Consider the following 13,216-nt stretch of genomic DNA (forward strand, 5'->3'; position numbering starts at 1 on the left):
CACGAACTGTTGCTTGTTGTGTGTGTGAGTGTGTGTATGTGATGTCCCCAACTATTTGATATTTGTTGTTGCTGCATAAAGTTATTAATGAAAACCCTAATGCCAAATGCACTAAACAAAGAAAAAATTACTTTTAAAAATGTTATATAATTTTCAAATAATTAACATTTCTTGCTCTGTCAGTGCAAGACGAATATACATACATACATATGTAGATACATATGTATGTACATACATAGATGTGCACATATGTATGGACATTCACACATTAGTGTCTCACATTTTGCTTTGTTTGATATTTTGTATTGTTTGTTCTGCCTGCTTTTGTAAAATGCATATTTTGAAAATCCTTGAATGCAAAGTTGTAGATTACATTACCCAAATTTTAAATCGATCGGACTAAATTTATAACACAAACTTTTCATTTGAAATAGTGAATAAATATTAAAACCCCAATAATTCAAGCTCCAACACAAATTTCGAAAATCTAAGTATGCAGTTTTGTTTGTATTCTTTAATTGATTTTAGAAACTAAGTTTTAAGTCGGCTAAAAACTGTAGATTTTTCATACAAACGTTGGAGCCTGTTTTCCCCCCTTTGGAGCTCGAGTTTTCCAAAAACCCCTTCTTAGTGGGCACCTAGACTATGAAAGGATACTTGAGTCCAAATTTCAGCTTCCTAGCCTTTACCGTTTGGGCTGTGCGTTGATCACCAATCAGTCAGTCAAGACAAACTGTTTTATATACAAGTATATAGATTATTGATCAGGAAGACAAGTCGAGTCGATATAGCCATGTCCGTCTGTCCGTCCGTCCGTCCGTCTGCCCACAGCTGTTGTTGATTTTTGGTTGACTGGAAATATGCTTACACAGACACAAATAGACGCGCATAGACATTCATACACTCACATAGACGCAATTGCTATGTAAATATGCAATTATACACCTTTACGTGAGTTCGAATACCAAGAGAGGTAAAATCGGTCCAAATTTTTTGAATTTACATAATTAATCTAAACATATGTACAGAGTATTTCAAAGTCGCGACTTTAGCTTTTTTACTTGTTTAATACAAAATTTTCTAATAAAAATTGCTTCCAAGTTATTTTTTGAGCCTGCTCACAGCCATATATTTCATGCAATATGACATTTTGTTTTTAATTTAAAATAATTTGTTAGGTCACAGGGTATTTAAGTGTCATGCTCGCACGACCTTAGCATTCCTTTCTTGTTTTAATTAACACACAGTTATGTGGTACTTTTTTGAAACACGAATTGCATCAAATACATACATATTTTATTTTTAACTTTCGTTTGATTCACAACTTTAGACTTAACTCAGCTGGATGCTGTGTGTGAATGCTAGTCATTTAAGTATACATTTAGTAATTTGCTCATTTAATAATGTAAAATCCTATGTAAAATAGGATATGGGCATTTCCACCGAAAGGTCCACCGAGACCAAAAAATTAAAAGTTATTGAATTAACTTTTTTTTGATCATATTCTTATAGAGGAACAATAGAATTTAAGTAATTTAAATTATAATTCAAATTTTTAATATCCCGTTTCGAGATATTTGAATGCAAAGGCCCGCAAGCGCAAATTTCCTCGATAAGATTTTGCTTATATTTCTTAGAGAGAAATATTTGTCATTGACTTTTGCTAGTTAAAATGTTCCTGGAATCACAAAGAGTCATAAAAGAATACATAAGACCACGCAATACAGATAACTGTAAATTTTGACTTTAAATTGTCATATATTTTGATGTCCCGTGCGACATCAAAAAACATCATTTGTCATCAGTGCGTCGAGAATAAAAGCAGAAAGCTTATCAAATATTGATCACAAATAGTAATTAACATAACAATAAATTAAAAAAAAAAATGATAAACAAGAGAGAACGCTACAGTCGAGCAAGCCCGACAGTGTAATACCCTGTACCCAGGTAAACTTCCGTCACTGAGTTATATGCGCCCATAGCAGCAGCAAAAAGAGGAAGAAGAAGAGCGAACTTGTTGCTGCAGTTTGTGGGGGTTGTACAGTAGAGAATTTGTTTCGCTAATAACTTTTCTCAGAATTGACCGAATTGGATAAAATTTTAAACAACAGTAGACAATTATATATAAATTATGTGTGCAAAGTTTGGTTGAGGTAGCATTTGAAATGTGGACGCTATTGACGAAATTCTGTAGCGGGGGAAGGGGGGGAAAATTAAAAAAAAAAAATAAACTCGTCCTTACTCGGACCTAGGAGAATCTGGATGCCAACTTTGGTTATTCTAGCTTTTATAGTTTCTGAGATCCTCGCGTTCATCCAGACGGACAGACGGACAGACGGACGGACAGACGGACGGACATGTCTTGATCGATTTCTCTCGTCATGCTGATTCAGAATATATATACTTTATGGGGTCGGAGATGCTTCCTTCTGAATGTTACATACTTTGCACAAACCTAATATACCCTTTTTACCCTACGGGTACAGGGTATAAAAATAAGAATAAGTGTGAAATTAATAAATTAATTTTTTTTTAAATGTTTTTTTCTGCATAAATACAAAATTTTAAATTATTTAAATGTACATAGATGAATAAAAATAGCAGCGAGAAAAAAATGCGTGCAGGCTCTGCAGAGAAAAAGCATTAGCATTTTTCATATATATTTTTGTAAAAAAGAAGAAAAAAAAAATATATATATCATATGGAAAAAATTTCCCGTGCGACATGCCCCGTGCGAATCCGCTTAAAATTTAATTGCAACAAAATGTACAAATAATTTTTAGGTAAAATCAAAACTATTTTTAAAAGATGCATAACCTCTTAAAACTAGTCACACTGACAAATTGCCTTAGGTTTCGCTGAAATCTGGGTTTAAACTGGTGGCCGCGAAAAATACTTCTGAATTTGTCCCGTGCGAGTACTGTGGTTTTTTGCAATTATCTGGGAAACGAAAAGTTGCCCAAAATCAACGTTAGCACCAATTATAGGGCTACTTAAGAGGTATAAGTTAACAAAAAAAAACAAAAAAAAAAACAAAAAAAATTTCATTTCGATTTTTATAGCCTGTACCCAAAGGGTGAAAGGCTATACTAGTTTTGTGCGAATGTAGCACACAGACAGGCAGACCCCACAAAGCATATATATTCTTGATCAGGATGACAAGCCGAGTCGATATAGCCATGTCCGTCCGTCCGTCTGTATGAGCGCAAGGATCTCAGAAGGTACAAGAACTGGAATGACCAAACTTGGTATCCAGGTTCCTAAGCCCTAGGCAGGTCAAGTTTATTTTTTTATTCTGATACAGGCTATTTTACTGTCGGGTTTGCTCGACTGTAGCGTTCACTCTTGTTTTTCACTTTAAATGTGTACGACTGTCATATGCAAAATATTATTGATGCAGATTGTTCATAAAAACTATAAGGTGTACATAACAATGATTTTTTATGAAGAAAAATGTCTTTGTTAGTGTTTTTAATCAAAACTCCTAGCAAAGCAAACAAGAGAGAACGCTACAGTCGAGCAAGACCGACAGTGTAATACCCTGTACCCAGGTAAACTTCCGTCACTGAGTTATATGCGCCCATAGCAGCAGCAAAAAGAGGAAGAAGAAGAGCGAACTTGTTGCTGCAGTTTGGGGAGGTTGTACTGGCGAGAATTTGTTTCGCTAATAACTTAGAATTGACCGAATTTGATAAAATTTTAAACAGTAGATAATTATATAGAAATTATGTGTGCAAAGTTTGGTTTAGGTAGCATTTGAAATGTGGACGCTATTAACGAAATTCTGTAGCGGGGGAAGGGGGGGAAAATTCCAAAAAATAAAATAAACTCGTCCTTACGTCCTTACGTCGGACCTAGGAGAATCTGGATGCCAACTTTGGTTATTCTAGCTTTTATAGTTTCTGAGATCCTTGCGTTCATCCAGACGGACAGACGGACGGACATGTCTAGATCGATTTCTCTCGTCATGCTGATTCAGAATATATATACTTTATGGGGTCGGAGATGCTTCCTTCTGCATGTTACATACTTTGCACAAACCTAATATACCCTTTTTACCCTACGGGTACAGGGTATAACAAGATTTGAATGAAACATCCCAAAACCGATTTCTGTGGTACCGAGAATTGGTTTTGAGGGGAAACGACTTTGAAATACTCTGTACATATGTGTAGAATAATTATAGAAATTAATACAAATGAAGAATATCACAACCAATGCATTTGTTTCCAATTAGTTGTCAACAACTATGTATACGAGTATGTGTAGAATAATTATAAAAATGTTCAAAAATTAACATAATTTAAATAGATGAACAAATTTTTAATAAAACACGTGAAATAGCTTAAGTCGGGTGTTTAGACATTGAAATACTCTGTATAACAAGAGAGAACGCTACAGTCGAGCAAGCCCGACAGTAAAATAGCCTGTACTCTCCACAAAAAAGGAAAATTAAAAAAAAAAAATTTAAAAAAAAATGAATTAATTAATTAAATTAAATAGACATGTTTTTGTTCAGTTTTAACAGCATACATTTACATCACGTACCTATTCGTGTTTATATGCGTGTATGTATGCAGCACAAAGTTGAACCAAAGCAGCAACAACAACAGCTGGTGGCTGCGCTGCCGGCAGAGCTGCAGGCAGCGCATGAGCAGCGATTTTATTTATGGCGATAACTTTCTTCACAATTGACCTATCATGATGAAACTTGGCACACGGACACATTAGTACTAGCTGGATGTACCTACCAAAATTAATTTCAAAATTCCAAGAATTACGGAATTTATAAACAAAAACACGAATTGCGGGGGAGTGGGTGTATCAGAATAAAAAATAAACTTGACCTGCCTAGGACTTAGGGAAAATCACAGCATTTGTAATATTATAAAAAAATGTTTGATCGATTACGTGTATACCTCTTTGCCATTCGAACTCACAACAGCCCATTTACATAGGACGCCCGACTTTAGCTTTTCACTTGTTTATTTAAATAATAAGTACTTACCATACCATCCTCATTTATAATGCAAAATTCTTTTTCCTCTGGCAAGATTTGATCTCCTAGTGTTATGCTTCCAAGGTCAGCTTGTATGAAAGGTAGAGATTTTTGGTGTGTTTTGTTGTTATAATATGATTGTAGCATGACATTTGACTCAAAATTTAATATATTGCATGCATCGGAAATGTTGCAGTCACTTCCAAAAGCTTTCTGTGACTTAACAATTTTTTCATCGGGCTCGTCTGGAAAAAAAAAGACTTCCACTGTCGCTTTTTTGGCAATATCATTTGATATTTGTGCTGTTAACGGTACATGATCTGCATCTTTTAATGCTTCTTTTATAAGCTTATTTACATGTTCCTGTGACTGGTCCTCATTTTTGTTTACTTGGCTTAATAAAAAGCTGCTGGAATCATTTTTGTTGTTTTTGCAATCATGAGCAGTTTCGTCCATGGGACTAAGGTCACTCTCATTGGCAACATATGAAATAAGTTGAGCTAACGCAGAAGCTGAGTCAAAACAAGTGCGTAGATGTACCTCATGAATTGAACAGCGTATATCGATTCGGGGTCTAGTAAGTGTTTTTTGCTCATTTAATCTCAACGAAATATTAAACAAGCCAATATCCAAAACTGGTATTAATGAACCAGTACTGATATGGAAATTAGATTTATTAGTACGGTGTTCATATGGACCCTGCAAAAAAAATTTAAAAAAAATTAAAATATTGAACTTTAAATTGGGTTATTAACAAGAATGTTTTTTTTTTAAGTGTTTTTATTTATCGATTCTTCCTTCTTGGAGCCTTACGATAAGTAGTCAAATCTTAATCTAATATAGTTATACTCTGCACATGAAATGTACAAAGTATATATATTCTTGATCAGCATGACGAGACGAGTCGATCTAGCCCTGTCTGTCTGTCTGTCCGTCCGTATGAACACCTGGATCTCAGAGACTATAAGAGATAGAGACACCAAATTTTCCACAAAGATGCCTTATGTGTGTATTCTATACGAGTTTGTTTTATTTTTTTGTTTTTCCCCTCCACTTCCCCCCTATGGAGGTTTTCCCGATTTTCCATTCGTATATATCTCGGAGACTATAAGACCTAGGAACACCAAATTTTAGTCCCAGATGCCTTATGTGAATACGCAGAAAATGTATATTTTGGAATTTCCCTCTCTCCCCCGCAAATCGTGATTTTCTCTGACTCCCGTAATTCTTAAAATTTCGAACTAAAATTTTGGAAATAACCCCAGTTGGTTATTATGTTTCCGTATGCCAAGTTTCACTATGATAGACCGATTTAACGAGAAGTTATAGCCATAAATATATTTGCTGCTGCAGCGCTGCTCAAGCGCTGCCCGCGGCTGTTGTTGATGCTGGTGCTTTGGTTGACTGCACACATGTTTACACATACACGAATAGATGCGCATAGGCATACATACACTCACACAGACGCAATTGCTATGTAAATGTGCAATTATAAACCCTTTACGTGAGTTCGAATGCCGAGAGAGGTAAAAACGATCAATTTTTTTTTTTATTTCTGAATTTTTTTTATTTTCTATAATTATTGTAAACATATGTACAGAGTATTTCAAAGTCGGGACACCCGAGTTTAGCTTTTTTACTTGTTTTTTAATTAATTACAATTAAATATTTGATTTATGGCCCTAACTGTTATTGCTGGGTTGGGAGGTCTCTTCGCCGGAGTCGTGTATGGCTAACCTGCCAATTTAAATTCTGCGCAAGTCTATTTGGATGGTACCGAAGCTTAAGCTGGTACTTTGCTTTCACCTTGGCGATTTCATCTTTAACAGATCCCACATTTAAATCTTCGCGGATATTATCACTTCTTATGTAACTGGGTGCCCCAGTGATGTTTCTCAGTATCCTCAATTGAGCTCTCTCGATTAACTCTAAATTACTAATGGAAGCGTTTCCCCATAATTCAGAGCCATATGTCCAAATTGGTTTGAGAACAGCATTGTACAAGAGTACTTTGTACTCCAGTTTTAGTCGTGAACGGACGTTTATCAGCCAATGTAGATTAATAGCTTTTAGTTTCAGTTGATCTCTCTTCGCTACGATGTGTCTGCGCCAAGTAATACCAAGGTATGGATACCAAGGTATTTTACATCGGTTTTTTGTGGAATAGTGATGTTGTTTAGCGACAATGGAGGACAGGTTTGTTTGTTTAGGGTGAAGGTGACATATTTGCACTTTTGCTCGTTTACATGTACTTATTCGCCAGTCTGCTAGCCATTCTTCTATGGCCACGAGGTGAGATGATAAGAGTTCTGTAGCTCTTGTTGGGCACTTGGAGCGACTTAGGATGGCAGTATCATCAGCAAATGTCGAAATTGTTGTATGGCACGGCAGGAGATTGATAGGTCTATATTATTATGGTTGAGACTTGTCCTTTCCGGCATTATGGATCATTGGGATGACAGATTTTCTCCATTGTTGAGGATAATAGCACCATTTCATCAGTTGTAACTTCTCCTGATTGGAATTCGATAGGCGTGGTAGCTTCAAGATGATTGGTTAGTGGGAGCACAAAGCAATTTGTTGCTGGATGTGGTTTGAAGACTTTTTCTAAATGAGCGGCAAATAGGTTTGCCTTCTCTTTGTTGCACCGAGACCACTTTCCTCTTTGTGTATGTAATGAGTATTCACTCTCCATTGGTGGACATACGTCTGATTTAGCTTTCCACAATGGGAATCGTTTGCTGTTTGGGCAGTTTTGCTCCATATAGTCCATTTGGGCTCGGTATTTCTCATCTTCTAGGGCTTTGCGTAGTAGATGGTTGGCTATTTTTAACCGCTCCTTTGAGTCAGGTGATCTTTACGCTTTCCACTCCCGCCGAAGCCTTCTCTTATTTCGTAGCAGCTTTTCAATATGCCTGAGAACACGACTGCTTTTGTAAAGTTTATAAGCTGTGATTTCTGGATTGGATTGTTATGCCGCCAGTGACATTACAGACACTAATGCTTCAACTAATGCTTCTATGTCATCTTTACAGTTAATGTTTGGGCAGCCATCAATATGGGAACTTCAAACTTCCTGTATTTAAGCCAATCTGTTTTTATAGAAGTAAGAAAGTGTGGGCACTCCGAGTACTTTGGGTGGTCATAAAGGCAAAGAAGGATTGGCGAGTGATCCGATGATAGATCTATTAAGTGCTCTAAATCTGAGTCTGTGGCACTCTTCTTGTAACAGCAAAATCAATCAGGTTTGGTTGCTTCTTTGGATCTGTGGGCCAATATGTAGGGCAGCCCGGAGAAATAAAGTCAAGCTTTTTTCGTGGTGTTATTATAGCGTTATATAGTTGTCTTCCTATCGGGTTGTTGAGCCAGGATCCCCAATGTGTGTGTTTGGCATTGTAGTCACCAGATGCTATGAAGCGGTCACCTAGTGGTCGAAGAAATGTGCAAATTCTGCCTCAGAAACGTAGAAGCGCGGTGGGCAGTATACTGCTTTGTATGTCGATATGAATTGTGGCCTGTAGATAAGTTGTAGCAAATGATGGCAACGGATAGTGCCTGATTGCGCATAATTTCGTGCATCCTTTGTTGTATTGCTACCATTGTATTGCTACCATTGTATTTGTTCAATCCCACTAGGCAATTCGGATGGATTTGCAGTGGTATGTTGGGTAGTAGTTTCTGGCCCCTGTTGCAATGTCTGACGATTCATTATTTCTGCAGTGGTTTGTTTAGAGACTGAGGCGTACGATTCGTTTGTGTTACTTAACGCCTTAGAAAAAGATACTCCTGGAATCGTACTTGATGGTATGTAACGCAAGTTTTGTGGGACTGGATTTCGAGCTGCGGATTTTTGTTGGCTTAGGCGACTTTTTAACTCTTTGTATACAGGGCAACATCTATAGTTGGCAGTGTGGTTTCTCCCACAGTTAGTACATTTCATGTACAGAGTATAAAAATGTGAGCGTCGACAGTCAGATGTTGCTGACAACTGTCTTGGAGGAGAAGATCCAAAAAATGAAATCTTTCGATGTTCTACGTCACCGACGAATTTTTTGGGAGTTTCAATTGTAGCCAAAACCACCGGAGTTTTCTGTGGCACCCCTGATTATCTCATTGACTGGAACTTTTGATTCGATTTCTTTGATAATCACTTGCAATTCGATAGTTATGTTCGTCATTGACTTGAACTTTTATTTTTTCTGTTTTTTTGGACGTGAAATATAATTGATTTTCGCCAATGTTATTAGTGTAAAAATTCGACTAGTCTTATTTTCGATATCTTACTGACTACATTTTATACTCGGCCAAACTGACGTTAGATCGACCTATTTGAATTTATATTTCAACGATTTCTTTTCCATCTATTTGCATCTACGGCTTAAGTCGTGCTTGTTCAAGAATGCCTCTGTATGGTAGCTGGGTCAGTTGACAGTCGTCCACGTCAGTTATCTCATGTCGACTCACTGTTTGGCTCCGGTGTGGTTTCTTTGTTACGAATAGCAACGAAGTCGCCGTCAGAATACTGTGCCGGTGGCCTATGATTTCGTGCATAACTAGCCTGATTCCTCTGTTGCGACCGGGTTATTTCACAACTAGCCTCCTGCCTCATCTCTGGTAGACTTCGGGGATTTTTTGATTGGAATTAGTCACTAAGTAATCCAGCTTGTTCCTCCACAATTGGACCCCTTTGGTCACATCCAAACAGCAGTCTACTAGGAGTTTTAAGAGTTTTAACGTGATAAAAAATCTTGTACCAATCAGACGGGTTTATGGGCTCAGACAGTTTCCTAAGCATAGGGCCCAATTCGCGACACACTCAACCTGCCCATTCGCCTGAGGGGCTCCAGTGGCTACCTTAATATGCTGAATACTTCGCTTTTTCAAAAACTCTTCAAAATCGAGGGATGTGAAACATGAACCTCGATCAGATATAATTCTTCTGGGTCGGCTATAGCATGCAAAGTACTTTTCCAAACAGGTATTTACTTCACGAGTCTTGGCCGAGTTTACTGGGTACAGCATTACAAATTGGTAAACGAATTAATAACGACCAGAATATGCATTCTTTTAGATTGGACGCACGGCAAAGGACCTAAATGGTCAATGTGAATTGAAGAAACATACACTGGTGCCTTTGGAATGCTATGCAAGGTTCTCTTATGAATACTTCTGGGGACAGAGTATAAGAATTGCGAATGTATGATTCCACCTTTACCTTCATCGACTGGAACCAATATATGGCTCTTAACTCCTCAATACATTTTCCTGACACTAAGTGGCCCAACTTCTTGTGGAACAAACGAATTATTTGTTCTTGCATAAAATTTGGTCAATCTAGTCAAAGTTCTTAACACTACCTTTCTCCAACTCTTTCCGAACAGCTATAACCTGACTATCTCGCATTTGCTCTATTCGCAAAAGCAATTCAACATATCCTGGGGCTGCACGACCAATCCAATAATATCCCTTGACACCATACTTTCATGTGTTTTAAATAATTTGGCTAAGGGATCGAACATCTGTTCCTCCTCACATAAAGTTACAACATTAGCCACAGTGTCATTACTTTCGGACTCTAACGGATTCACTTGCCTGCTGAGCGCATCAACGTGAGTCATTCCTGATGCCGTCCGATGTACAATGGAATAGCGGAAGCGCTTCGCTTCGAGCTCGGCCAAAGTTGTTCTGACATGTTGGTTCTTGCCCGCGTTCGCAGCAACATTCTACTTTGGCAATGCATTTCCAACTTCTTTATTCTCATATTCGTTCACTAACTTATTGTTATACTCTGTACATTAATACATTAGTACATGTACAAGAGTATACTAGGTTTACGCGAGCTGAAAAATGTAAAAGGCAGAAGGAGGCGTGGCAGACCCCACAAAGTATATATAATAATTTTAAAAAACCAAGGCATTCGCACGCGACATATATAGAAGTCGCTTTCTCGGCGAACAGTTCAAACACCGATTTCAGCTGAAGGAATATTTTAATGCGGCTAATTTTAAGATGTTATGCATTGATGTATCTTAATAATGCTTTTTATTTGATTCAAAAATATTATACCATACCATACCATACCATCATACTTTTTATGTTTTTTTTTTTACTTCATATGCAATTAGAAATACATAAGATGATTATAAATGATTTATATATATATATATTTTTTCCAAAATAAAAATTATAACAAATTTTCTTCAATAAAGAAAAACAAAAATGTGTATTCATCTCTATATATGGGCATGTCTCTAGAAATGTCAACCGCAGCCAAAAAATTCAAAGTCTGTAAAAGAATGATGTTTTAACATATTTGCATAGAGAATCTATCAAATTTAACTAATGTAATCAAATTTTACATTTATTCATAACACATTTCGAAAAATTCAAATGCAAAGTCGAACAACTGCAAAAGTTAAGTTTTGAACACATCTGGTGCACGTTTTGTTTTGATTACTGTTCCTAATGAGAGACATTATGCATTGATATTTGCTCTTTTAAATATTGGTTTATATTTAAGCAATATAAGAACAAGTAAAAAAGCTAAAGTCGGGTGTCCCGACTTTGAAATACTCTGTACATATGTTTACAATAATTATAGAAAATAAAAAAATTAACAAATAAAAAAAAAAATTTGATCGATTTTACCTCTCTCGGTATTCGAACTCACGTAAAGGGTTTATAATTGCACATTTATATATTTATGGCTATAACTTCTCGTTAAATCGGGCTATCATAGTGACTTGGCATACGGACACATAATAACCAACTGGGGGTATTTCCAAAATTTTAGTTCGAAATTCCAAGAATTACGGGAGTTACGATTTTCGGGGTAGAGGGGGGGGAGGGAGGGAAATTCCAAAATATAAATTTTCTGCGTATTCACATAAGGCATCTTGGACTAAATTGGTGTTCCTAGGTCTTATAGTCTCCGAGATATAGGCGATTATACGTATGGAAAATCGGGAAAACCCCCATAGGGAGGAAGTGGGGGGAAAATCAAAAAAATAAAACAAACTCGTATACGTAGAATACACACATAAGGCATCTGTAAATTTTATAAACGAAACGAAATAAATGCAGCTATCAATTTACGTTAAATAGCTTGCATACAAATGGAACTGCGGAAAAAGTAGACAAAGTAGTTGGCTGTTGCGCTTGGTTAAATAAAAACGTCTGCTGTGTTCGGTGGTCACAAGAGAAGAGAACTCATGTTTATTTTTCGGCAACATAAAAGCGCGACCAGTTGTTAACAGCTGGATTGATCCCGTTTTACATTAACCACTCATTTGTACAGTGGCGCAAGCTACGACAACATTGAGTTCAATTACTTAAGCTTAAATTAACAATTTAATTTTACATCTATTAACTTAAATAACTAACAATTCAACTTCAACAATTCATACAAGTATATGCCAACTTAAATATAAAAAATACAAAATATAATAATATAAACCAACATGCCGGCCACGTTGAAGGGCCATGCATTGGACCTTCAAAATGTAGGAAGCATGGCTAGCTTGTGGATGGGCCGTTTAAGTTCGCCCATGGCCGTTTTTACGGTTGCTACCCGCACTTGGCCGTCTGCTCCTGTTGTAGTGCTGGTTATCCGTCCTACGATCCAACGCTGTGGGGGCCGACGCCTACGTTGGGTTGCGGACTCTGCCACTTGGTGCGAAGCTGAAGGCTGTGTACGTAGTCCTTGGACCACGCTTGCCAGAACCGCTGTCTGAGCAGTGATAGCAGCTGCCACGTGCGCGTATACGTTAGCGGTCTGTCTGGCCTGTCCGGCTCGGATCCTTGCGGCAGCGAACGAAGCGGCTGACCGATTAGCAGATGACCCGGCGTAAGGGCGTCGCCGTCGTTGAGATCTGCGCCTAACTGCGTCAACGGTCGCGAGTTCAAGATTGCCTCTACGTCCGCTAAGTGGCCTCTGACCTCGCTCTCCACCAACGACGCGTTTGCGATTTGGCGTATGAGGAGGTGCTTTGCCGACTTGACTGACGCTTCCCAAAGGCCTCCGAAGTGAGGCGCTCGAGGTGGAATGAAGCACCACTCCATCCCTTGCTTGGCTGCAAACAACTGCAGACTGGATTTCTGCTTGCTGAACTCCGCCTGCAGCTCCTTCAGCAAGTTGTTGGTTCCCGCGAAGTTGGTCGCGTTGTCCGCTGGAAGGTTTCCCATAATCTGGCTCAGAAGCTTAGGCTTATAACGATA

General features: G+C 37.7%; 1 protein-coding gene across 3 annotated transcripts in view; it reads right to left on the reverse strand.

Annotated features, from left to right (window-relative positions):
* The window catches only part of LOC115633443 (autophagy-related protein 2 homolog B), a 617,768-nt gene that overhangs the window by 96,179 nt on the left and 508,373 nt on the right, over positions 1-13,216 (reverse strand). For 2 of the 3 annotated variants that reach the window (XM_030530896.1, XM_030530897.1), the window contains exon 15: positions 5,009-5,698. The exons of the other annotated variant lie outside the window; for it this stretch is intronic. In XM_030530896.1, the coding sequence (XP_030386756.1) occupies positions 5,009-5,698 (690 nt within the window). The remainder of the gene's footprint in view (positions 1-5,008; positions 5,699-13,216) is intronic. 3 annotated transcript variants of the gene reach the window in all.

The sequence above is a fragment of the Scaptodrosophila lebanonensis genome, unplaced genomic scaffold, assembly GCF_003285725.1.
Source record: "Scaptodrosophila lebanonensis strain 11010-0011.00,11010-0021.00 unplaced genomic scaffold, SlebRS2 tig00001419-arrow-arrow-pilon, whole genome shotgun sequence".
Taxonomy (NCBI): Eukaryota; Metazoa; Arthropoda; class Insecta; order Diptera; family Drosophilidae; genus Scaptodrosophila; species Scaptodrosophila lebanonensis.